The 27,010-nt window shown below is 37.7% G+C and overlaps 1 protein-coding gene across 50 annotated transcripts in view; it reads right to left on the minus strand.

Annotated features, from left to right (window-relative positions):
- Window positions 1–27,010, minus strand: part of PCBP3 (poly(rC) binding protein 3) — a 60,541-nt gene that overhangs the window by 15,489 nt on the left and 18,042 nt on the right. For 8 of the 50 annotated variants that reach the window (XM_087949326.1, XM_087949331.1, XM_087949327.1 and 5 more), the window contains exons 1-9: window positions 26,725–26,757; window positions 23,990–24,252; window positions 22,876–22,992; window positions 21,728–21,859; window positions 19,838–19,987; window positions 17,684–17,758; window positions 16,962–17,108; window positions 7,445–7,486; window positions 173–238 (exon numbers count right to left, since the gene is read on the minus strand). In XM_087949326.1, coding sequence (XP_087805452.1) covers window positions 173–238; window positions 7,445–7,486; window positions 16,962–17,108; window positions 17,684–17,758; window positions 19,838–19,987; window positions 21,728–21,859; window positions 22,876–22,992; window positions 23,990–24,244 — 984 coding nt within the window. In that variant the 5' untranslated portion in view covers window positions 24,245–24,252; window positions 26,725–26,757. Of the gene's footprint in view, window positions 1–172; window positions 239–7,444; window positions 7,487–16,961; window positions 17,109–17,614; window positions 17,759–19,837; window positions 19,988–21,727; window positions 21,860–22,875; window positions 22,993–23,989; window positions 24,253–26,724; window positions 26,760–27,010 lie in introns of those variants that run through there. The other 42 variants (XM_087949306.1, XM_087949305.1, XM_087949307.1 and 39 more) reach the window with 22 other exon arrangements.

Below are 27,010 nucleotides of genomic sequence, written 5' to 3' on the forward strand. Positions count from 1 at the left end.
ATAAACTTGGATGGAATAGTGAATATCCTAGAAGACTGAAATAAAATTAAAAAATCTTGATACAGGGCAGAAATGATCTAAAGGCAACAGAATGAAATTTAACAGACAAGTGCAAATCTCTTCATTTAGGAAACAAGATCACATACACAGATATATGATGTGGGATACCTACTTGCAAAAAAGATCTTGGATTAGTAATTGATTGCAAACTGAATTCATTGCCAAGAGTGTGATGTGGCTGCAAAGAAGGCAAATGCAATTTTAGGTTGCATCAACAGATATTTAGTTTCCAAATCACAGGAAATAACCCACTCCATTCTATTTGATTATCTCCACTTCAAATACTAGGTTTACTTCTGGGCAATATACATTAAGGATTCAGAGAAATTGAACAGATTCCAAAAAGGTCAATGAAGAGGATCAGGGGACTAGACACTAAGGCCTACAAAGAGAAATTAAAGAAGCTGGACATTGTTTGGGTGTGGGGGTTGGACTAGATGACTATAAGATCTCTTCCAACTCTGTTAACCTGTATGTATCTTTAGAAAGGATAATTGAGGAGAGATCACACACTGTTCTCTTATGTTCCACAGAGCAATAGATTTCATAACAAGATGGCAGATCCTGATTGAACTTTAAAAAAAATATTAACAGAAACAGTATTTGATAATGGAACCAATTACCCAGGAAGTCAATGAATACTTCAGCTTCAGCCATAACACAAACAATAGATACAAACTCAAGGTTAATTGCACCAAACTTGATTGCAGGAAATATGACTTCAGCAACAGAGTGGTCAATATCTGGAATACTCTACCTGACTCTGTGGTTTCTTCCCCAAACTCCAAAAACTTTAACCTTAGACTGTCTACTATTGACCTCACCCCTTTCCTAAGAGGTCTGTAGGGGGCGTGCATAAGCGCACCAATGTGCCTACGTCCCTGTCCTATTGTTTTTTGTTTTTTATTTTTCTTATATGTATCCATGTATTCATAACTATGTTTTTATTTATACCTATTGTAAGCAATTGACAAAAATAAATAAATAAAATAAATAAAAGTTGGTGGGCACCTGTTCATTGGACATTTTAAGGTGGAATCTAGGCAGTCTTCTGTTTTGGATATATTAATTTGAATTCCTAAATTAAGAGGCAGTTGGACTCAGTGGCTTAAGTGAACCTATTTTTTCTTCTTCTGTTCAGTCATGTTCAGTTCTCACAGACTACCTGCTCAAGTCCCTGAAGTTTTCTTGGCAGGGTTTTTCAGAACTGGTTTGTCTTTGCCTCCTTCCTAGGACTGAGAGAAAATAACCAGCTCAAAATCAGCCAGCTGACTTCATGCCTAAAGTGGGACTAGAATTTATAATCTCCCAGTTTCTAGTCTGATGCCTTAATCACTAAATCAAACTGGCTCTCAAGTGACCCTTAAAACCAGACAAACAGAAAAGCCTTCTTCACCAACCAAGCTAACCTACTGTGACTCTTTTGCCATCAGATGCAGTGGCTTTATTTCAGATGGATTTAACAGAAGGTAAAAAAAAATCAGGGAGAGAGATAAATAGAACATCTATGTTTTATGCATTTTCAGAAGGCGAGATGTTGAATACTACATAGATCTGAGAAGTAGACGACCATGACCTCTGTTTACCTGCAATTCAAATGCCTGTTTCACAGTCTTCAGCCCCTGCAAATTTGGTATCACGAAACAGAATTCCCTTCCACATATAGATTGCAATCAGAAGTCTATTCTGACAATTGCTTCCAATTTACAACTACTCCATTTTAAATTCATGTCTATAGATTCTCATGCACTACATTGTTCAGTATTGTAATGAAATCTAATTTTTCCATCAACAATTTTAGGACTTGGGACCCAATGGAACAATTTTTAAACCTTAAAACTGTTGTTTATTCACCATATCATGCTGTATACCAGACCTTCAGAAATTATAAGGGGAGGTTTATCATAGTAAGATGATGAGAAGGACTTGTCCTTTTAAATGCTCAGAACTTCAACACTTTTCAACTCCTAAAATTTTATGGAGACGTATCTGGGCTTCTAAATTCCATCCGATTCCACAAAACATAAATATGTTACAATAATTTAGTGATTTATCCATTATACATAAGAAGAAACAGAAGCTTTGGAAAAATAACGCATGGTTCCTCTGTGGATCCAAAGTGAATTGCTCATCTCCAAAAAGAAGTTTTAAATATGCATATTTTTTCATTTCATTTATTTGTATCCCACCTTTATTATTTTAACAAATAATTCAAGGCAGTGAAAATATCCAACCCACCTTCCCCCTCTTATTTTCCCCACCCTATGTGATAGGTTGGGCTGAGAGAGAGTGACTGTCACTCAGCTGAGTGGTTTTCATGACTAAGGCAGGACTTGAATTCATGCTCTCCCACTTTGTAGCCTGGTATCTTCATTACTACACCAAACTGGCTCTAGTGACAATACTCTATATTGCTTGAATATCTCTTTGTATTCATACATTCTTCGGTTAGTCAGATGCACTGAACTCAGTTTGGCTGATTCAGAAAGATTTCAGGGATGCCAAACTAAAATAGGCTTTCCTGAAATGGAGTGAATTCAGAACTGAAATATACAGAGTTCAGAATACATTCAGAGGATCTATTATGGAAAACCAGCTTTATTTTACCTGAATAGACCAGAATATAAAATTCAATGAACTAATCAGAACACAATAGCTCCACTTCACACCAACCAAACCAGTCAATGTGTCTTTCATGAAGCATACTTTTCTCAGTCAGTTTCTTATATAAGGAGAATGAGGAAAGAAAAAAAAAGATGGTATGATTTTTATTTTAGTAAGGATGCAAACTATTTTTATTAAAAATAAATTGTTTTAGATTTCTGGTTTTATTTATTCATCAAATTTATATAGCTTCCCATCTCACAATCATGTGACTGAGCAGTGTGCAACAAAGTTAGAAAAGTTTTAGCTCCTTGGAAGACTTGTAACAGCGTAAACTTTGCTGTTTTGTGAAATATGGGCTGCTTGCTAACTGTCCTGGACATTCATCCACCAAATGTTCCCAGAGTTTCAAAAGCCAGATTGCAAATGTTATATATTCCCTAGAAGCTATGTAATTTGTATAACCACTTATGTAATCATTTGGTTAGGCAAATTAATTACAGATACCTAATTTACAACAATAAAAAACCCACAATCCCTTTTCCTTCATTTACATAACTCTCGACAGCACACTAGGGAAAATACATAAATATGCGTATATTACAGATGTCTGAAAGACTGCAAAGAATATAAGTATCATTTTATAAAACCTTTTACAGTAAATTTAAATTATTAAAGGCCTGGAGACTAAAACATATGAAGAATGGTCTTTCCTCTGGTGTGCCTGGGCAGCTGCTGGAGAGAGATGGGCTCGTTTCAGCGCCTGGAGCCCAGATGTACTCACTTCCCCCAAGCATTTCTTTGCCTACCTGATTTCCAGCTCTGTCACATTTCTTGCCGATGTGTGCAGGGAAACAAAAGTTTGTGGAACTAAAAAAGAAGTTGGAATTGATTGATTGAAGTTTTTTTTTTAGTCCCACAAACTTGTTTTCCTGGTGAGAAACACAATGAAGAAATGTGACGGAGCTGGAAATCAGGTAGGCAAAGGAATGCTTGGGGGAAGCGAGGACATCTAGGCAATGGTGGGTGGGGCAAGCTCTGTGGTGTGACATGGCGTTACAATAGAGAAACAGGAAATGGAGTAGCCGGTGCAAGGAAGGAGGAAGCCGCTTTCCCTCTTTCTTCTCCCTGCTCCTCCTCCTCCCCTCGTGCCGGCCACTTCATTTCCCATTTCTCCATTGCAGCACAGCACCCAGGATCTTCTTTGATAGCAGGGAGGAAGGGATAATTTAACAACGGGTTCGCCCAGGATCAGGTTGGCCATCGTAGGAGGCTTGCCCTGCATGTGTGACAGAGCTGGAGGATGGGAATGGGCTATGCCTCCCCATGACAGCCAACCTAACCTTGGGTGAACCGGTTGTTAAATTACTTGAATCCCACCACTATTACAATCTAAATTGAAACTCTAGCAGCTGAAGTTTTTCTAAATTGATGAGATTTCTTGCATCTAGAAAGTGTTCTGTGTTGCTTTCTCTGGTTAAGGATGTACTTTGTAAGACGTGATAACATTTCTTATTTGAGAAATAGTGACATTAATTTCCATAGGCTGATCTGCTCCTTATTATTCCACTCCAGTTCCTTCCTCTCATTTGGATTGGGACTGAACCAGCTGAGAACAAATTATTAAAATGCAGCTATTTTTTTCATATAACTATATCAATTTTCTTTTTTACCTACTGCTACAAACACGCTATTTTCTCATTTTTATAATATTCATGAACTTGTTGAGTTTTATTAAACTAAAGGAGAGAAGGACTGACTTACCCGCCTCCTTGGTAAATAATGATCAGTAGGTTCTTTTTCTGAAGAAGAGGGACCTTGAGTCATAGTTGCATGATATACCGGTATAGTATTTTGATTGCCTATGTGGTTAAGTTTTAATTTCACATCATTCGGTGTTCTGTATCACCCTGAAGCCCTTGTACAAAGATCTTCATTATGGACAGCTATACTACTGTGAAAGACCAGCAGAGGTCTATAAGGATAACTAACACTTTAAAGGAGAATATTTGTAACTCAGGGTTGAAATAAGAGGTCCTTGGTGCGCCCTGGAACTTGGTTGTTTTCTTGCAGGCATTTCATTACCCAAACTAGGTAACATCATAGTGTGTAATCAGCACTGGTGATGTTACCTAGTTTGGGTAATGAAATGTTTGCAAGAAAACAACCAAGCTCAGAGAGCACGAAGGACCTCTCAACTAGCACTTTCATTTCCATATCAATTTCCCATCCCTGCATGAGAAGTAGGCTTAAGTTTGTTTGAACATGTTTCCATATTTCTTCCATATTTTTATGTATTGTATATTTATTCTATTACGTTCAGTGTTATGTGCAGTTGATCAGATAAACATTTTCTAAGCAATTGTTATTTATAACTGCATTTTATTACATTTCTCCTAAGACATGTATTTCTGATCAGAGAACAGTAATTAATTTCACATTCTCAATATTTAGGCTATATATTTTTTCTTCCATCCATAAATACATAAGCAAGCAAGCATAAAGCCTAGACATTGAAAACAGGTAAAAATGAAGCCTCATTTTTTCCCCTCCCTGTATAAAATTCAGTGTGAGCATCCATTGGCAGCATAGAATGGGCTTAATAAAATTCATTCATAATCTTCACTTTGCAGCCGAAAGATACAACAGTTGGTACCAATCTCATTTATGAGACGCATTTTCACAAATGTTATTTATATGCTTTTTTTAAAAAAAGAAAGAAACATAAAGTAAGAGCTGTGCCGGCACAGTGGTTAGAATGCAGTGTTGCAGGCTAACTCTGCTCACGTTGCCAGAAGTTCGATTCCTTCAATCCTGACCGGCCCCAGGTTGACTCAGCCTTTCATCCTTCTGAGATCAGTAAAATGAGAACCCAGATTGTTGGGGACAATTTGCTGACCCTGTAAACTGCTTAGAGAATGCAGTAGTTGCCAACCAGTGGGTTGCCAACTGGTGGGCCGTGAGAAAATTTTGGTGGGCCGCAGAGAAATCTCACCCCCAGAGCACCCCTCCAAAGCAATTAATCCAGGCTGTGCAGAAACACAAGGCTGCGCTGCCCACATGGCCTGTGGGAACCCTCCCCGCTCACTCACTCCTTACCCAGCAAACTTGCCTGCTAAATTTTTATTTTTCCTTTTTCCGACCATCATCTGTTCTGCTGTGCCAGGAGATTTAGATTAGCTAGGAAGCAGAAAATGGTTGGATTTCTTGCTTTCTAGCTAGTCTTTATATCTTCCCTTAGGACTGAAGTTTTGCTTGCCAGCAAATTCAGTGCAGACTCATGGCAAGCAAATTTGAGAGACTGAGCTAGCCGATGGCAGATAAATAAATCACTGAATAATTCTGTGAGCAACTCAATCTGCCTGCTTTGCCTGATTTTGGGTAAAAGTTGCTCTTTTTTTAAATAAAAAATTCAATATTTATATGCATGGTATGTTGTGAGTTAATTTTCTGAGTTTGCTTGCAAGCAAATTTTATGTGACAGACTGAGCTAGCCAATGGCAGATAGATAAATTTCTAAATGAATTTGTGATTCTGTGAGCATCTCAATCTGCCTGGCTGCTTTGCCTGATTTTGGATAAAAGTTGCTCTTTTTTATAAAAAATTCAATATTTATATAAATATTTATAATATTTACACACAAGCCATGCCCAGCCAGTCACATGACCACCAAGCCACACCCACAAATTAGGCCACGCCCACAGGACCAGTTAGTGGTCCCTGGGATCTAAAATTATGAGTTTGGTGGTCCCTGAGGTCCAAAAGGTTGGCGACCCCTGCTGTAAAGCACTGTGAAGCAGTATATAAGTCTTATTGCTATTGCTATTGAGAAAAAAATATTTTTTGCTAAACATGTAAAACAAATAATGATGCCTACTTCTGGTTTGGCATGACAACTGGAGAACAATAACCAACTGTTCCCCCCTCTAAATTCTAAAAATAAAGGATTTAGCATCAGCAGAAATTTACTCTCCTCTTTCATTATAACTAAAGATATGTAAATGTCTTGAGCTCTTGGCAAAAGGTGGAATGTAAATTAAATAAATAAGCAAAGACTAAGGAAAATAGCAAGGATTCTGGGTATAACCCAGAGGTGGTATTCAGCAGGTTCTGACCAGTTCTGGAGAACCAGTAGCTGAAATTTTGAGTAGTTTGGAGAACCGGCAAATTCCATCTCTGACTGGTGCTGCCCCCACCTATTCTCAGCCTCCCTAGTCCCATCTGATCAGCTGGGTCTTCTTTTGTTGCCCTGCACAGGAGAACGGAGCTGGAAAGCAGGTTAGTGGGGTGGGGAGGGAATGGGATTTTCCAGTAACCTTCCCCCAGGAGTGAGGAGGGAATGGAGATTTTACAGTATCCTTCCCCTGCCACGCCCACCAAGCCAAGTCCACCAAGCCACATCCACAGAACCGGTAGTAAATTTTTTTGAATCCCATCACTGGTATTATCACATCATAAAATAAGAAGACGCATAAATTCAGGTTGTTTATCTCATTAGCAGCATTATGGCAGAAAAAAATAAAAGGAAAGGCTCTTTAATGGCTAATATCAGTGAACAAAAAATTTAGCAAAGGGATAGCACAGCATTTTTTTTGATAATTTAACAACAGGCCAAGTCCTCAATAGAAATATAATTGAATCCTAATTATTACCAATACTACACATGGCCAATTATTTTGAGAAAAGCATATTAATATTAAATATTAATATTAATATCACTCATTTGACAAAGCATGCAGGTAACATAAAATACATTTACGAATAATAAAGAGAAACTCACATCTGGATGTGGAATTGCATATTGTCCTTGAATTGTGTAGGCCTGGAAAAAAAAAAAGGCAGTGTAAGACACTGACACAGTGACCAGTTGCTATAGGCTTCACTTCACGCTAGACTTGTATCACTAATCTTCATAGCAGCAAGACGTTAGGATCCTCCATAGTCTGCAATATTTGAGTCAGGGGCATTGTTATAACACCGTTTTATACAGTGGGTGTAGGCATAAAGTATATAATAAACTGGAGTTTAACTAAACCCTTTAAAATATATCTACCCAATGAAACTCTTTCTAATGTTGGTAGTAATTAGCCATTTCTACACCTCCTAAGCTTTTGCCTCTGGCTCACTTGGGTGCATAGTAGAGGTGGTATTCAGCAGGTTCTGACCAGTTCTGGAGAACCAGTAGCGGAAATTTTTAGTTTGGAGAAGCGGCAAACACTACCTCTGACTGGAGAGTTTACAGTATCCTTCCCCTGCCACGCCCACAGAACTGGTAGTAAAAAAAATTGAATCCAACCACTGGCACATAGGCAAGTGAAACTCAGGAAAGACCCACCAACGGTGATGCCAGAAGCTAAGACTGGGACCAGATGGTGCTTCCAAATGCCAGTTATGCGGCCTCCCTCTCTTATTTAGCCTGAGGTTCATCCCCCTCCTCTCTTTAATGCAGGCCTTTCAGCTAATTTTCCAGGGCCAGTGTTGGAGGGCGAAAATGTTTGAATAATTTCTCTAAATAGGTCTAATAGATTAAAGAGTTTTCATCAAGAGTGGTCCTTGTATGAGTGAAAAAGAGTAAGTAATTTTCAACTTTACCAGTCCTCTCAGTTACTCCCTGTGAAATGACCTCACCTAAGTACCTGGCAGCTGAATAGGTAGCTGGGAAATGACTTCCCTTAGCTCTTGCATAGCAAGAATGGCATAGTTGAAAGGGAGCTGAGTTACCGGGCATTTCTTTTTCAGAAAGATATTTGTTCCTATATAGGCCAAGTTTAAACTATTGCAAACCAGGCCCACAAGAATATCTACTTTCCTTTCATGCAATTAGGTCTTGACCTTAATTTTCCTCTTAATTCAACTTTAAATTGTTTTACAACTCCATTAGGGAATATTTATGCCATATTCAGATGTAAACAAAAGTCCTTTCTGAAACAGCCACGTCTTCAATCCGACTCTCCACTCTAACTTCTACCCAGAATAAATAGTTGCCTCAATTAAGCTTTGGATTGCTTATAGAAATAGTTGTTGAGTGGCATTTGTCTTAGCCAAGGGGTAGGAACAGATTAGTATTTCCTTCTGGATTTCGCAGCTAAAAAATAGCAATTTTGATCAACCTTGAAATAGGGACTTCAGGGAAAGACCATCAGAGCTAGTTAAGGAAGACTGGACCATGATTATACATGCCTTATTTATTTATTTATTTGTTTGCTTTTTTGTTTGTTTTATTTTATTTTATTTATTTGATTTGTAAATCACTTACAAGATAATAGGTATAAGAATAAATATGAGTATGAATACAGGAAATAGGTACGAATAAATGGCGACAATAGGACAGGGATGGTAGGCACAATTGTGTGCTTATGCATGCCCCTTACAGACCTCTTAGGAATGGGGTGAGGTCTTCCATCCTTTCTAAGAGCTGCTTGACTGGATTCAATTGTGCAAGCTTTGGGCAGCCATAATTTCTGGGACTGGCAATAGGCACTCAGTTGTGAGTGTAAACAGTGATTGCTTTGTGATGCCCATCCATTGCAACATTGTTGTAGGTAAGCCAGGCAAACAGTAAGATCTGACATCTGACAAGATATATTGTGGACCAGAGTTCCCTCTCTATATTTAGATATTATTATGGTTGGCCATACATTTAGTCAGGTATTTAGACTGAATTTGGCAAATCCTTTCCAAGGATGTGGGATAAGCAGTTGTTGTTTGATGGTATTAAAGATATTGTTATAGAATGTCTGGTGTTCTAAGTAATACCTTTCATAATTGAATGATAATAATTTTGTCAATGCCAGTGATGTTCAAGTGATTCTCCAGTTGATTATAATATAAAATTATATGGCTGATCACCAGACAGAATTTTACACCGGATTGGCAACCAAACTTATAATATTATATAATTTCATATAATTATATTATTTTATATATGTTATGTCAGATATGTCACTCATCATCTAGAAAGCTACATTTGATGGGTCCTAGACAGCAGGCCTTTTCTGCTGTTGCGCCAGTATTAAAGAATCTTCTCACCCCAGATATAAGGCTGGCATCATTACTCCTGAGCTTCCGAAGATCCCACAAGACCTGAATACTCTCTTCAGTTCTGCCCTTTCCCAAGTTTAAGTAAATAACAATGCTATGACATCAGTTAGATTGCAAATACTGGTTCCATATTTTAAGCTCCATTGTTGAATGGGGACATTGAAACAGAACAGAATAGAATAAGAGTTGGAAGGGTCCTTGTAGGTCTTCTAGTCCAAACCCTGTTCAAGCAGGAGACCCTATACCATTCCAGAAAAGTGGCTGTTCAGTCTCATCTTAAAAGCTTCTAGTGATGGAGCATCCACAACTTCTGAAGGCAAGCTGTTCCACTGGTTAATTATTCTCACTGTCAAGAAATTTCTCCTTAGTTCTAGGTTGCTTCTCTCCTGGGTTTCTATCCATTGTTTCTTGTCTTGCCTTCCGGTGCTTTGGAAAATAAGTTGACCCGCTCTTCTTTGTGGCAGCCCCTGAAATATTGGAACATTGCTATCATGTCAACCCTTATCCCTCTTTTCACTACACTAACCATACTCACTTCCTGCAAATGTTCATGTTTTAGTCTCCAGCCCCCTAATAATCTTTGTTGCTATTTTCTGCACTCTTTCAGCATCTTTTTTATAATATGGTGAAAAAAACTGGATGCAGTATTCTATGTGTGGTCTTACTTAGGCTTCATAAAATGGTACTAATATTTCATGAGATCTTGATTCTATCCCTCTGTTAATATAACCTAGCATTGGCTTTTTTGGCTGCTGTTCCATACTGCTGGCTTATATTTAACAATAGCAATCGCACTTAGACTTATATACCACTTCATAGTGCTTTACAGCCCCTTCTAAGTGTTTTACATAGTTTGTATATTTCCCCCTACAATCTGGGTCCTCATTTTACCGACCTTGGAAGGATGGAAGGCTGAGTCAACCTGCTGGCAATTACCAGAGTTATCTTGCAATACTGCATTTTAACCCCTGTGCCACCACAGCTCTTTTAAGTAATTGTCCATTAGGACTCCAAAATCCCTCTCACAATTGCTGCTATTGAGCCAAATTTCACCTAATGTGTAACTGTACATTTGGTTTTTCTTGCCTGAGTGAAAACGTTACTTTTCTTTATATTTATTTTCATTTTTTTAGATAGGGCCCAGTGCTCAAGATCATCTCGATCTTGAGCCTATCTTTTGGGGTGTTGACTATTCCTGCTAGTTTAGTGTCATCTGCAAACTTGATGAGTCCCCCTTCTATTCCCTCATCTAAATTGTTTATGAAGATATTAAAGAGTACTGGGCTTAAAACAGAACTTTCCGGGTACCCTACTGCTTACTTCCCTCCGTATAGATATCTTCCCAGGTATTGATGTCAGGCTGTAGTTTTTCCTTTTGTAAAGATGGGAACCACACCAGCTCTTTTCCAATCTTTTGGTAGTTCCCCGGTGCTCCAAGGACTTTGAAAGATATGGTTCAATGGTTCCGAGATCACATCTGCCAGTTTCTCCAAAACTCTGGGATGTAATCCATCAGGTCCTACCAGTGACCCAGTAGGCTTGAGACCCAGGATGTGGCTTCTTTATTATTTACATCCAACCATGCATTATTTTCTTTACCTGTTTTAGGTCTGCTTCTATAATTCCTAATTCTGGTTAATAATTATATAATAGTTTTAACTAACAATTGTCTTATTCATTTACTGGTTTTTACTAGTTTGTTTTTCACCTTCCAGATGAATTTCTGTGAGATGGGCAGCCACATAAATTTGATTAATAACATAAATAAATATATATTATATAATATATTATATAATAATATATAATAATTATATTCTGGAGCGCTACTTAAACACAATCAGCATTGACAAAATCATTTCATTGTTATTATTTCATCAAGGAATAACACAATGCAGTGAACAAACAAAAAAAAGCACTTATTTTCCTATCGTTCTTCGGAAATTTGAGTCTCATTGAGGTACCTATGCCTTTTCCAAGTAACATCATAATGTGCCTGGTGAGGTAGTTTGCTGATCCACATTTGATATAACCAAATTATTTAGCTATTGTAAAAATGTGTTTAATCTGTTATTCTGCCTAATGTGCCAATAAATTTAGGGTTGAGTTTTTTCATGAAATATCTTTTTCAACATATTATTTTCTCATTACTATTACCTCTTCACACAAAGGCTATAATGATAATAAATATATAGGTATAAATACTTCCATTATAAAGAATGAGGAAGTCTGTCAGGAAAACATTTTACTTCCCAAGAGTTTATGGCTGAACTAAACAGAATTTCCAATACCTAATTTTGCATTTTCCTTATTTAGGATTTCCCAACCCTAAAAAATCTACAGTCAAATATTCTGTTTCTAAAACTCAAAAGACAAGTATTTGATAGAGGGATGTAAACAATGACAAGTACAACAGTAATAATAACACTATGACCTCATAAAAAAGAACCTGCTGTGAGATTTCTTAGCGCAATATGCTTAGATTGGCTTCATATACTTCCCTTGTAGTCCAACTTGTGGGGCTAGACTTTGTACCCAAGTCTAAGATCTTAAACATATTGCCCAGTACATAACAATATACCTTCTATTGTTTGGCTGATAAAAATGGTATTAACACGTTTTCACTTATGCTTGTTTTACACACTTCTGATCCTTTTTGTGAAAAAGAGAATCATTGATGTACGTAAGGTAGTCGATTACAGTAAAAAACACAACCACACTCACAAAACCCCTAAGCTTCTAATTCTTATTAATTTTTTCCATTGAGGAGCAGACATTTTTCAACTCTTTTAGCTTCTTCTCTTTTGGGGATTTATAAATAAAAAGTTTTCAGATTATAAAACAGCTTTCTTTTTTTTTTTTTTTTTGAAAATTTGAAATTAAGAACACTTTATAAGCAACAGTAAATGTGCCAAAAGAAAGCATTTTTCGTAAGCAATTTAAAGACATTTGTATTTAATTAGGCTAGAAAGATGAACAATCACACATAAAGGGAGAGTAAGAACAGCAAAGGAAAATGAATGAAAAATTTAGTTGAATTTCAAAATCAAACCAACTGGGTTCCTTAACGTAAGGTTCAATACTGTTACTGCAGAGAAGTGATCAGTGCTTGGGATGAGATGGAGGGATTCTCTTTCAATTCATTGGTCTTCAATTCATTCAATTCATTGGGGTTTTGTTTTTTTCTTCATTTCTCTTTTGTTTTAATACTTATATTTTATCAGTTGCTGTGCTTGAAGACACTGACACCAATTAAACAGGGGAAAAAATCAGCCATATAAGATAGAAAAGTGTGTTGCCTTGCAATTAAGCAAAGTAATTCTCTATTTCTATTCCAACACATCCCATCTTTTGGGTTATATAAGATAGGGCTATTTTTTAAATAAATAAAGTCTAGATAAAAGAAGCAAGAATCTTTCACACAGGTTATGACACATGGACAAAGATTTGCAATCTTATTTTTCTGTTACTGTATCTTTTATTAGCAGGATTATTCATTTATGGGATCTTTACATTCTAGCACTAAAGCACAGGCACTGGCTAGTTGTAGAGTGGGTGAAGGTCTCATTTGCTCAGCCAAATGTTTCTTTTTTCAACCCTGACATAATTTGCTACCTGAAGGAAAACTACCTATCAGTTGGCTGACTCCGGTGTTTGAGCCAATAATAAATCAATTTTGATGACTGCCAAAATGTCTCAGTAGGTCAGTTGTTGTGCAAAAACCTAGCTATGGCATTTCTCTATTAGATGGGTGAAACTAATTCCAAAGATCGTTGGCCTAGATTAAAAAGTAACAATTGTCCTTCCTGCAAGATATATCTTGCTGGCTGCTGAATTGGATTTGGCTCATGCTGTGGGGTTGTTGTTTTTTTTTTTTGGCAGCTTGTTGGATTCTGACCTTAAGATTAGATTCCAACAAATACCAATGTATGAAAATATCATATGAATTTCTTGTATTTAAATGGTAGCAGTTCTACTCGAGGGACTTATGCTTCATTTATTATAATAGTTCCTTCTGTCTTACTCTCCCTTTTGAGAAGCAAAAGCTGGACCCAAAGCTCTTTCACCAGATTAAGAGTAAAGGCTGCCCTGAACAAATATTTCCAATTACAGTTGGCTGGGTCATTATAGCATTTTTGTTCTTAAATATTGAACTTTAATTGTTTATTTTTAATTTATAATCATAACCGAGGGACTACAAAAGTATTAAATTTTTTTAGGTAAGCTAGGAATGGTCAATTAGTGAGGAAAAGAACATGATTTAGATTGAGAACAAATGACGGTGGTGATGTTGTCAAGTGATTTACTATTTAACAGTCTGACTCACCCAAGTCTCTGTCAGTTGCAAAGGAAAACATATAGGTACAATTTTGGTGAGATGGATCTCTTCTTCCATATTGCTACCAAATCCAACCCGCCCCACAGCATCATGAAAGCAGCATTTCAGAGAAGAAACTCCCAACATGATGTGTTCCTTAGCTTAATGCAGCCATAGGCTCTGTTGTATGTTAGCTGTGTGTGGATGTATTTCAGATTGTATGTCTCTTAGTGATTCAACCACATTATTCACTTTGTTTTAGAATATTACATTTCCTGTTTTCAAGCACTAATCTTATTTGGCCACTGGAACCATCAGAACATTTTATTTCATCAAATGAGAATGTACAATTACTTGTTATATGGAAAACCATATTTTTACCAAAATTCATCCAGATAAATTTTATTATTTAAATTAGCTAACAATCAAGACAGGGTGATGCAAGCATTTCAAATAGATGTCAGCTTTGAAATTCAGCTGCCACATTATTTTTTAGAGAGTTAGAGGAATTGAAAAGTTCAAGGTTATTCTGTATGTCGTATTAAGAATTTCCAGTTGCAGTTAATTGGTTCTTGTGATTTATGAAGTGTAGAAGTGGGAGGAGAGAAGGGAGGAGAGAAGGTGGATTCTGTGTAACGCTCAAAAAACCTTTCACTTGGGAAATTGCTTTTGACATGCCAGATCTGTTTCTAATAAATCAATTGAAGAGATAACGTCTCGGAGTGATTGATATCATGATACTTTCTGGATGCCTTACAATAGACCCTGGTGCACTTGAGATCTTTTTCTGAAGTTAACACAAAAGTTAAGCAGTCAAAAAAAAAAGATGTACTATTTGTGGTGACAAATTTGAGGAGAAGAAATGCTAATAACAGGAGACATTAACTACCTGGACATATGTTGGAAAAACATTTAAGGCAAAACTGCAACGTTTCCAAAATTCTTCTATAGTCTTTCTGACTGCTTCATTGTCAAGAAACTTGAAGAAGAAACAAGAGAATTGATGATCCTAATGAACAGGGAAGAGTGTTGAAGTAGGGAATAGCTAATTGAAGATGCATAATCAAGGAGAACCTTGGAAAGAATGTTGATATCATCTTGGAGTTCAAGTGTTCCAGAAACAGATTGGAGCATAATCATAAATGCACACTACAAAGTTAATTTCAACAAGCTGAGAGAAACGCTAAGTCTGATTGAATTGACAGAAATCCTTAGGTCAAAGGAAGTACAGGAAGGCTGGCACTGGAAATACAATAACACATCATTCCATTGAGGGGAAAAACAGGCAGCTTAGAAAACTGTTGTGGGTGCATGGGTAATTGAGAAAACAGAAAGTGGGTTGTAATTTCCAAGAAGTATCAGTAAGTAGTTAATATTTGCAGAAAGAAATAAAGTTTAAATTGCAAAAGTAAACTTCAATTCGCAAGGGAAGCTGAAAGCAGTAAAAAGAGCTTTTTTGACTATTCTACCATTTTCTCTGGGCAGTGGACCATCTCAATGTGAAAAAAAAGAGGCTGACTCAGTGTAATTCTGTTGTGTTAAAATAGAAATATCAGGATGACTACTAACCTGTAATTCCTCAGGTCCTCCTTTTTCCTTTTTGGAAAATACCAGCATTTACCATCCTCCAGTTTTCTAACGATGTGCCTGGAGGACAGGCACATCATTAGAGAACTGGCGGGTGGTAAATGCTGATATTTTCCGAAAAGGAAAAAGGTGGACCTGAGGAATTACAGGTTAGTAGTCATCCTGATGTTGAAACTGGAAAAATTCTGGAATAGGTTAATAAGCATTTTGTGAGCATTTAGGAAAGAATGAAGTGCTTGGAAAGCTAGCAGAGGCCTATGAAGAATTATGAGGTTCAAAAAACTGATCTTTTTTTTTTTTTACTAACCATTTAGTTGATCATGGGGATATGTTGCATGTAATGTATCTTGACTTCAGCAAACATTCAACCATGAAATACTAGTAGAAAAGACAGCAAAATGAGGGCTACACTATGTTGCCATTAGTAGATTACAGGTTGAATAATTGTACTGAACAATTCCATATTTGTGGATTGCTATTAAATTGAAAAGTAATGTCAAAGTGGTGAACTGCAGGACTCAATTCTGTTCAATATATTTGAGAACCACTTTGGTCTAATGGTGAAGGCACCAAACTAGAAAGCAGGAGACCATGAGTTAAAGTCCTGCCATATCCATCAAAGCTAGCTCGGTGACCTTGGGCCTCGGTGACCCTATCTCTCTGCTCAACTCACCTCACATGGTAGTTGTGGGGAAAATAGGGAGAGGAAGATGCGTTGGATATATTCTCTGCTTTGAGTAAATTTGTAAAAAAATAAAAGTGGGATACAAATAAATTAATAAATATTTATAAATGACATGGATGACAAGTTGCAAAATGATACAAATATAGAAGGGATACCTTAGGGTTAGGGTCACAAGATCTTTGACAGGCAGGAAGACTGAGGAGAAACCAGTAAAATGAATTTCAACAAGGATAAATGAAAATTGAAGGATAGAGGGACTATATTGGACAGCAGTATAGCAAAAAGAAACTGATAATTGTTAATACAGTCCTTGACTGCATCAGCAGAAGTAGCATCAAAATCAAGAGAAATCATTGTTCATTCTCTGATAGTTAAACAGCATCTAAATTCCTGCATCCAGTTCAGGTCACTGCATTTCAGAAAAGAAATGGGCAAACAACAGAGAGAACAGAGGTGATTGAAGACCTGGAAGTAAGGAACAATTGGAGGCACTGGTACATTGAGCTGGCAGAAGAGAAAACTGCTGGAAGACATATCTTGAACTATTTAAAGGGTTGTCATTTTGTTGGGAAGAGAGTGCAGATTCGGAAATAATAGATTTAAATGGCAAGATTGGACAGCAGGAAGAATTTTCTAATGTTCAACAATGAAAGTGACTGATGGGCTTACTTTACTGGAGGTCTTTGAACAAAAGCTGCATAACCATTTGGTAGATTCCTGAATTGGAGGTTTGGACTTCGGCAAATGATTTTCAAGATCTCTTCCAAATCTTACGTTCTCTGATTCCATGATGACGTGCTTCATGAGCACTGAGAACTAAATAAATTAATACTGAATGTAAAAATAAACAAGCTTATGAAACTTCAGGACAAGATAAATGGGAATTACTTTCCTCCTATTTGCCAGCATCTCATTAAAATACTGTGTAAAGGCCATAATGTAATAGATAAACATGTGGCATGATTTGGTGGATATTTTGCCCCAATTCTTTTCTTAGAAAATGTTAACAAGTCAACCATTTGCTAGGTATTGTGACCTCTGAATGTTATTTTATGTAGAATCAGCTCACATATATCTATTGTTCCAGATCTTAAGTTGATAACATTTATTATCTTGTGATTTACGTGAAGACTGAGGAGAGTCTGCCTTGTGTGATCTAGAACTCTATTTCCTTTTGTTGTACCAGATGGCATTCATACTGCTTATTCATTGCTACCCCCAGTGTTTTGCAAATAAAGAGCTTTGAGTCCACTTGTCCTGGTGTAATGCGAATGGGATGACACCATGCAAGTGAAAAGGCAACAAAACCTGAGTGCACTAACAGGCAGCGGCTGGTGCTGCAGTAAAAGGCTGAGGTTGGCAGTGGAGGCTGCAAGTGGGTCGGCTCTTACCTGACCACCTGCAAAAATGACAGGGGTGGAGGCAGGCTTTGGGCGATAGGGGATGGTGGCACCTTTCGGTGGGGACTAGGAAAAGGGACAAGGAGAGGGAGAGAGAACATTAGACCACGTTTCCTAAAACAACAGCAAAAAGAGCGTTAGAGGGCAACCAAACATGTACAAATCAAACCATACTGAATATGAACTGATAAAGTTAACTCTGCAAGGTTTTGTTACCAGACCAGAAACTAAAGACAGAATCATTTAGTGGGCCATTGATCGTGGCCAGGTATTCACTTGCCTTGGGACTGCTGGGCACAAGTTATAGGCTCTCCTTTCCATCGATGATCTGCTTAAGACAGCAGCAGAGGGATTGTGAGTTTGCAAGGTTTCCAGCCCTCTGAAGACCACTTCCAAGAGCTTTCTCTGAGCCTTTAGACCAAATTATGTCTTCTATTTTTTCTGCTTGCCACGAAGCTGCCCCTTTTTATTTTAGTATTTTTGGACAATCACAAGATACATTTAAAAAACTATTGCAAATAGTTTAGTAATGTAGCTCACTCACCCACTTCATTTTTTCCAAAGAGCCACCAATCTGGTATGAACTGTTTAGCCAAAAGGCGTGAATGTGGCTTCCTGAGACTTTCAAAAATTATTACCCAATTCTAATTTTTAAATAAAGGGAGAAGAAAATTACTAAATATATGATTGGAAAGTAACTAAAGTAAGTGTATTTAATGACATTTAACTAAAAATAAAATCAAATTAAGTTTTAATGCTGGCTTTATTTACTATTTGGGCGGGCACTGCTGCCCTTAGCTACTACCCAGAAGCCAAATATGGCCCAATAAAGAAGTGCACATCCCTGTGCTAAAGTTACTTATTGTTGGATTAACATTTGCTCCTCCACCTGGCAGTCAAATCTAATTGTGTGAACCTTATTTTTATTCTCATGTACTGCCTATCAATCTGAATAATTTTTACTTTCTTTCAAAACTTGCATAAGCAATGGTTATAGTTTAATTTTTCAATTCCTCCCTAATATTCAGAATCAATGTGTCTTCTGATGCTGCAATAAAGGAAGCACTGCAAGTCACAATATTTGGATATTCTAAGAAGACAAGTCTAGGGCTGTAGCAGGAACAGAAAATAATACCAAGTGTAGCAACCGTTAATTTCACCAGTGAAGTTCAAGACAGTGAAATTCATGAAGGAAAATGTAAATCAGAATTCTGGAAATAATGCATCTTGGCCTGGAGCCAATGGAGCATAATGAAGTCATACATAGGAAGGTTATTTAAGTACATGAAAAAATTAACATGCTGGAGATAGGTCTAGGTACTGTCTTAGCTGAAATATTCATGAAATGTTACCTTGAAAATCTACAATAAAAAAAGATAAAGCACTTGCTTTTTTGGATACATTCAGAAAGCCCCTTTTTTTAATTTCAGTGAGGTTTAAGCACCCTGCTCTTATTGTAGCCAGAATTGCTCATTAACTTCAGTGACCAGGAATCTGCTCTTGTACTGATTTCTTCAACATTTTTTCATAACCATGAATCCACCTCCAACCCCCGCCTGATCCAATATTATCAACGCCCATTCTTGTTTCTAGATTTTCATTCGCTATCATATACTTTCTAGTAGCAATTCCAAAGCACATCATCTAACAGGTATTCATCTTTTGTATTATTTTTGGATAAAAGTGCTCTAAAATCAAGAGATTTTTCATTTGAAAGCAGAGGATGGAGACAAATAGAAACCATGTGCTGGTCTTATACTAGAAATATCCTTGACAATTGAAGAATACAAATAACACCAGAAAGTTAATGAATTAGAAAAATAGAAGTGATATTATGTCACTCCTTTCATTCCTGTTTCTTTGGATTTCTGAAGAATGCAATTGTTTCATATTAAATATGCAAAACTGCATCTTTTATAATTAAAGTATATTTAATGACAATATAAACCAAATGGGCTAGTAGGTATTGCAAGCCTCCATACTCTGTCTCCCTAAACTATTATTTTACCCTAAATCTTCATAGAATTACTTTCTCATGTAGCCACCCAAAGCTGTTTTGAACCCCAGATTGGTTGAATGCTTGAGTAGGCAAGGACTAATAACAATCCATTTTCAGTTATTTACTTATGTTCCTGTATACTTTACCCCTATTGTTACAGATTGTACCTCCAGCATCACCACACAGATCTGTTTGACACACTGGATAATTGCATCGGGGGTCCCTGAAATGGTCACTGCCCTTTCTGTAGAGTTGGGCAGCATATCCCCTGCCACCTGAACCTGAGCACCTGTGGACTGAAGAAAGGAAACAGCTTATTTTTTCTGCACAGGCACTTAAACATCCTGGTATAATCACTTTTTGCTCTCTTTTCATACATATATGTGTGTGTGTGTGTGTGTGTGTGTGTGTGTGTAAAGCCATAAGAACCAAGATTCTCTGGGAAATGAGCAAAACTAAAATAAATGGTAAATAAAGAATGGACAAACAGTGATGTTGCAAATAGGTCAGAGTAGGAACAGCACATGAGTAAAATAAAAAATAAAATCCAGTGAAAAGTTTGGCATTAAAAAGATATGAATATAGGCCTCAAGTGAGCCTCTTTCAAGATGGCATTCAACAAGCCCACCATCCCTCCTTGTTTCAGTGACCTAGGCATGGAGGCAGCTCAATGAAAGCCTTGGGTAATGAATTGAGACGGAAGGATACTATTCTACTTCAGTACCCTGGCCCAATGCTCTTTGGTTGGCTTTAGAGATTAAACCATCCAGGCAGGGGTGGGATGCAATTATTTTTACTACTGGTTCAGTGGGAGTGGCTAGGTGGTGTGGCCATGTGACTGGGTGGGTGTGGCTTCTCTTTTTTTGTGCAGCACCCCACCCCCACCCCCCGTTTTTTTTTGCATCCTGGGCCTCAGGGAAGCCTCCTTTTGTCCAGGTTTTAATTGTATATTATCTGGGATGAGTCGCCATGTTGAATAGGTGGCAATACAAATCCAATAAATAAATAAATAAATAAATAAAATAAGAAATAATTAAAAATCACTCTGCTAACATGGGCTAGCCATACCATTAGGCAGAGTGAGGCAACTGCCTCATGCAGCCATTTTAGATAACTGGCCATCACTGCTCCTGCCCTCTGGAATAGCATCCCCCCCCCCGAGAGACAAATAGCACCCCTTCTCTTGTGGTTATGGAAGTGTGTCCTGGCTGTGTTCCCAGGCCTGGGGTTAATGTGTTTGTGTTTTCTTGTTATTATTATGGCTGCTTTTAATCCAGACTTTCCATTTTGTTTTACATTTTTCATTGTTTTAACTATCCATTTAGACTCACCCAAATTTTACTAGAACGGATGGCCATAACAAATTTAGATAAATAAATAAATAAAAACAAATTACTAGTATTTTATACTAGTGTAGAGCCTCAGTGGCGCAGTGGTTAGAGTGCTGTACTGCAGGCCACTTCTGCTGACTATCGGCTGCCTGCAATTTGGCAGTTCAAATCCCACCAGGCTCAAGGTTGTCTCAGCCTTCCATCCTTCCAAGGTGGGTAAAATGAGGACCCAGAGTGTTGGGGGCAATATGCTGACTCTGTAAACCGCTTAGAGAGGGCTGTAAAGCACTATAAAGAGGTATATAAGTCTAAGTGCTATTGCTATTGTATTTTTGCTGGTTGCACAACAGTGTTATATAAAACAGAATGGAGCAGGTAGAGGGCAATTATTCCTAGAGAATGTCCAACTAAATTATTTACTTCTTTTAACGTATAAGTAATATATTTATAATTGGACTTTAGTCATTAATATTAACACCATTTCAACATAGTAGAGATGAACTTAAAGAGATTGTGGCCAAATGAAATTTTCTATAAGTGGAAACTCTTGCCTGAGAACATGAAGGTTCTCAATATGATTCCTGCTTCACTTTATGACAATTGACTACATGAAGATTAATGAATTAGAGAGGTTTAAAGACCGCCCTTTCTTTTATTTCTCATAGAAAATGACTTTCTCTGCACATAGGAAAATCAGAGACTTACCTCCCTGATTTCTTTAATCTTGGAGCCTCCTTTGCCTATTAATGATCCACACTGGCTTGCTGGTACAACCAACCTTAATGTAACTGGTGGCTTACTTGTAGCTGTGCTGTTACTCATTGAGTTGATTATATCCTTTAGGAAGGAAGGAAGGAAAGGAGAGAAGAAGTTTGAATGGTACTTTATTAAACAAGCCAAGCATCTTTATCACATTGTAGAACTGTGAATGAGCAAATGAGAAAATAGAATTGGTTTTATTTTGCCTAAGTTGTTAAAACCAGCAGATCTGTCAAATTTAGGAAATTTGTATCTTATATTTTACATAGTTCCTCATCTTTACCACTACTATTAGGGGTGGGATTCTACTGGTTCGGGCTGGTTCAGCCGAACCCCTTACTCCAATGATTAGCTGTCTCTGAACCAGTTCGCTGCGACGAGCATGTGGGATCACAAAGTGCGCTATCACCGAACTGGTTGCTATACTGGTGGAATCCCACTCCTGACTATTACACATTTAGGACAATATCAAAGGAACAGGATATGAACAAACACATTTTCTGTTAATGTTCCTAATACATTAAAGAGCGTGATGGCTCAGCAGTTAAAGACACTGACTTTGTCAGCTGGAAAGCTGACAGCCTGGGTTGAAGAGCCCCAGCTCCTGCCCACCTACCCATTCGAAAATATGCAAATGCAAGTAGACAAATAGGTACCATTTTGATGGGAAGGTAACAGAATTCCATGCTGGCCACATGACCACAGAAATGTCTTTGGACAACACTGGCTCCCATGGCTAAGAAAAGGAGATGAGTATCACCCCTTAGAGTTGGACAGGGGGAAACCTTTACCTTTATCTTAAAGTTATTTTGCATTGCTAAATCTCCTGAAAAAAAATATGGCTGAATAATTCAGTGAATAAATGTTTTTCAGTCTGATATACCCATATCACAAAACTTTCTCTGGCAGGGGTATTTATAAGAACCCATGCTTAATTCCAGACAGATCCCAAACGAAACCATAATGAAGTGAAAGGCCTGGTGGATATGTACCAATTGTCATTATTCCTATAACATTTTTTAAAAAAGCATTTTGAGGAGTTTTTACCAAGAAAGTGTCAGTAGAAAATAAACATTTCAATAGATGTTTATTACCTCTTCAAATTTATAAGCAATCATTGCAAACGCTTTGAATATGGCATCAGTAGGGCCTGTAATGGTCACAATCCTTTCTGGACAGTTTCCTTCTGAGATATTGATTCGTGCTCCACTCTATAATTGAGAAACCACATCTTGTCATACATATGGGGGATGTTGAAAATATAGTATACTCAGACTTCAGTAAGATATTTGATAGAGTAGACATAGATGTTTTGGAAAAATGTGGGCTAGATGGTCCCATTATTAAATGGATTCATAGTTAAATGAAAAACCATAGCCAAAGGGCTATGGTTAAGTTAATGGGTCTTTGTCCAGATAGAGGCTGGTCTGTAATGGGGCACCTCAGGTTCTGTCCTGGGCCTGTACTATTCAACACTTGATAAATGACTTGGATAAAGGAATAGAAGGGATGCTCATAAAATTTGCAGATCACACAAAGCTAGGAGGGAAGATAGCTAATATCTCTGAAGTCAGGCTCAAAATTCAAAAAGATTTTGATACACATGAACATTCTGCCCTATCCGTCAAAATGTTGTTTGATGTTGAGAAATATAAGGTTCTGCACTTAGACTAAGATACATGCACAAGTACAACTCAGGTGATAAGGTCTAACAATAATATTTGCCAGAAAGATCTGGGGATCTTGGTAGATCACAGAGAAAGGGTGAGCCAGCAATGCAGACATCAAAAATGCCAATGCAGTTTTGAGCTGCATTGGTATGTCTATGATGTCAAGATGATAAAAAGTGATAGTATTGCTCTACGCTGCACTGCTTCATGCCTGTAAAACTGTGTCCAATTCTGGTGGCCGCAATACAAAAAGAATGTTGAGGAACTGGAAAGAGTGCAGTGAAGAACAAAGATGGTTGAGGGGCTTGGAGATTAAATCCCATGAATAATGTCTATAGAGATTCTCTCCAGGTCATGGTTGTCCCAAAGGTGCTTGTTTCAAGAGGCAACTGGATTTTCTGGATGTTTTCTTTGAAGACATTTCATTTCTCATCCAAGAAGCTTCTTCAGCTCTGACTGGATAGTGGGGAATGGAAGGATTTATACTCCTTGCAGACAGCTAGTCATTTGCATTCTTTTAACAGGTTGTTAAGGTCACCTGGAGGTTCATCTGTGTCATCAAGGTCAGCTGAGTGGTGCAATTGGGTGTGGAGCCTTCTTGGAACTGTTGAAAGGACTGTGTTGTAGATTGGAGGTAGATGACATTGTATCCCTTCCCCTCTGTTGAGAGAGGGCTGTTCAATTTTGACATAGATGGCCTCTTTAATCCCTCTTTCAAACCAGTGATCTTCTCTGTCCAAAATATGGACTTTGTTGTCTTCAAAGGAATGGCCTGTGTCTTTAATTGGACCATATGACTGACTGTTTGGGGAAAGGGAGAAACGTTTACTTTTAATTAGATGAAAACTGCGGGAATATCCAGAATTGATTTTTACCACCTTATGCCAATATGATATATCCAATAAATCAGTTCTTTGAGGAACCTACTTGCCTTGGAGCCTCTGTTTATTCTGGATGTATTACTTGGAACCCTGACAGATGGGAAAGAAAAAGAACATAAACACATCAAGGAAGCCCTCATAATGTGTATCTATCCCAAGTGGACCTTCATCAAATCTCAAAAAAGACCCTACAGGGGCTCCTCTGTAACAGACTATGATGAGACCAATAAAAGAAGCAACGTTGTCATTCCGTACATTGCAGACATATCGGAAAACTCAGGAGGACCTTCAGCCAACATAAGATACACACATAGTTCTAACCCAAAAGGCAGAAGCAGAAGCTTGTCCATCCCAAGGATAAAACACCCAGACAGAAACTGAGCAACATGGTATATGCAGTGAGCCATGTGAAGATTTGTACATTGGGGAAATGAAACAACCACTTCATAAAAGAACAAACACATTAGATTCAGCAGTCCATCTGCATTTAAAGACAGTGTGGGAGGGATATGACAGCCTTTTCAACAGTTCCAAGAAGGCTCCACACCCAATTGCACCACTCAGCTGACCCTGATGACACAGTTGAACCTCCAGGTGACCTTAACGACCTGCTAAAAGAATGCAAATGACTAGCTGTCTGCAAGGAGTATAAATCCTTCCATTCCCCACCATTCAGTCAGAGCTGAAGAAGCTTCTTGGATGAGAAGCAAAATGTCTTCAAAGAAAAACTAGAAACTCCAGTTTGGGACAACCATGAAGAATGATTAAAGTGATCCTATAAAGAGTGGTCTATATTTAGCTTAAAGAAGAGAAAACTAGGGGGAAACACGATAGCAGGGGAAACATGATAGCAGTATTCTGATACATAAAAGGATGTCACAGGGAAGAGGGAATACAGTAGATATATTCTCGCTGGCATCTGAGGATAAGGTAAGAATCAGTAGGTAGAAATGTTACAATGCGAGATCCAAAGCTGTACAAAGACAAAATTTCCTGACTATGAATCTAATAAGAAATGGAACAGTCTATCTCCTGAAGTTGTAGCTGCTCTGGAGGAAAACTGGAGGTTTTCAAGAAAAAAAACTGGACAGCCATTTGTCCAAAATGGCATGAGGAATCATAGAATCATAGGGCTGGAAGAGACCTTGGAACTCTTCTAGTCCAACTCCCTTCCCAAGGCAGGACGAATGGTTGTCCAATCTTTTTTTGAAAACCTCCAGCGATGGAAGCCCACAACTACAGGAAGCAAGCTGTTTCATTGATTGATCATTCTCACTTTCAGGAAGTTCCTCCTTATTTCCAGGTTGAATCATTTTATGACAAACTTCCACCCATTGCTTCTTGTCCTGTCCTAGCAGTTGGGGAGAATAAATTAATGCCTTCTTTCCTGTGATAGCCCTTCAAGTATTGGAAGACTGCTATCATATCTCCCTTGAGCCTTGTCTTCGTTAGGCTAAACATTCCTAGTTCCCTTAGTTGTTTGTTGTATAATGTAACCTCTACCGACCTCTTATCATCTTTGTTGCTCTTCTCTGCAGTCTTTCTAAAAGCTCAGCATCTTTTTTTGTATTGCGGTGGTCAGAACTGGATGCTGTATTCAAAGTGTTATCTTACCTGTGCAGCATCATATGGTACTTTCACTTCTTGTGATTTTGATACTATCCCTCTGTTGATGTTGCCTAGAACTGCATTGGCTTTTTGGCAGCTGCAGCACACTGCTGGCTCATACTTAAGCGATGAGCAACTAGGGCACCTAGATTCTTCTCACAGTTACTACTGTTGAGCCAAATACGTCCCATTCTATACCTGTACATTTGATTTTTAGGATCTGGTTTTAAGATTTTAAGAAAATCTATACCTATGCATTTGGTTTTAAGATCCTCTACTGGGCAGGTGGTTGGCCTAGAAGACCTTTTATATACAGCAGATTCTTAGAAAATGTATAGATTTCATATTTTGTATTGGTTGTGGATTACCAGTTATTTTTATATGGGAATGTTTAGAATGGTTTGTTTAGAACAAACCAGACACTCAAAATATATGATAACTATAATCAAACATAAACCACACAGGTTCTAACTCAAGTTGCAGTCAAACAACAATGTATAATTAGTATTGGATTACAACTTCTTTTGACCTATGAAAATAACTCTGTTCAGGCATTTAGAAATTCAGAATAGCTTGGGCGGGCATGACAAGCTTCTTAATATCTATGTAGGAAAAATTACAGAGCAGGATCCAGGTTTTCTCTGGTGGTTCAAAATGGTCATCTGTACTTTTGCCATAGGGAAGCTAATCTGCTTTCAACACTAAAGAGTGTGACTGCATGAAGAAAAACAAACCAACCCATTGGTCAACAAATTTCAAGCCTTCTCAAGGTAATGATGCTCACCTCCTCACGCATCTTTTTTACTGTTTCTCCTTTCTGTAACAACAAGAAGAAAAGAAACCGTTGTTAGAACAAACTGACTAAAATATCATTACTCTTCTTGCAACACAGAATATACAGATTGTTACTTTTTGTATGGTATCTATGTAATACTGATAACCACTGACAATCAATAAAGTTGTATTATGGAAGCAAGGTAGAGTGTTGAGAAATTAGAGTGAATTTGAAAATCTTAGAACTCATAATACTGAATATGCACAATTTATAATCAATTATGAAATATGATTTG

Source organism: Notechis scutatus, chromosome 1 (assembly GCF_049901735.1).
Source record: "Notechis scutatus isolate UNSWTSFEM ecotype Mainland chromosome 1, rNotScu1.2, whole genome shotgun sequence".
In the NCBI taxonomy this organism is placed as follows: Eukaryota; Metazoa; Chordata; class Lepidosauria; order Squamata; family Elapidae; genus Notechis; species Notechis scutatus.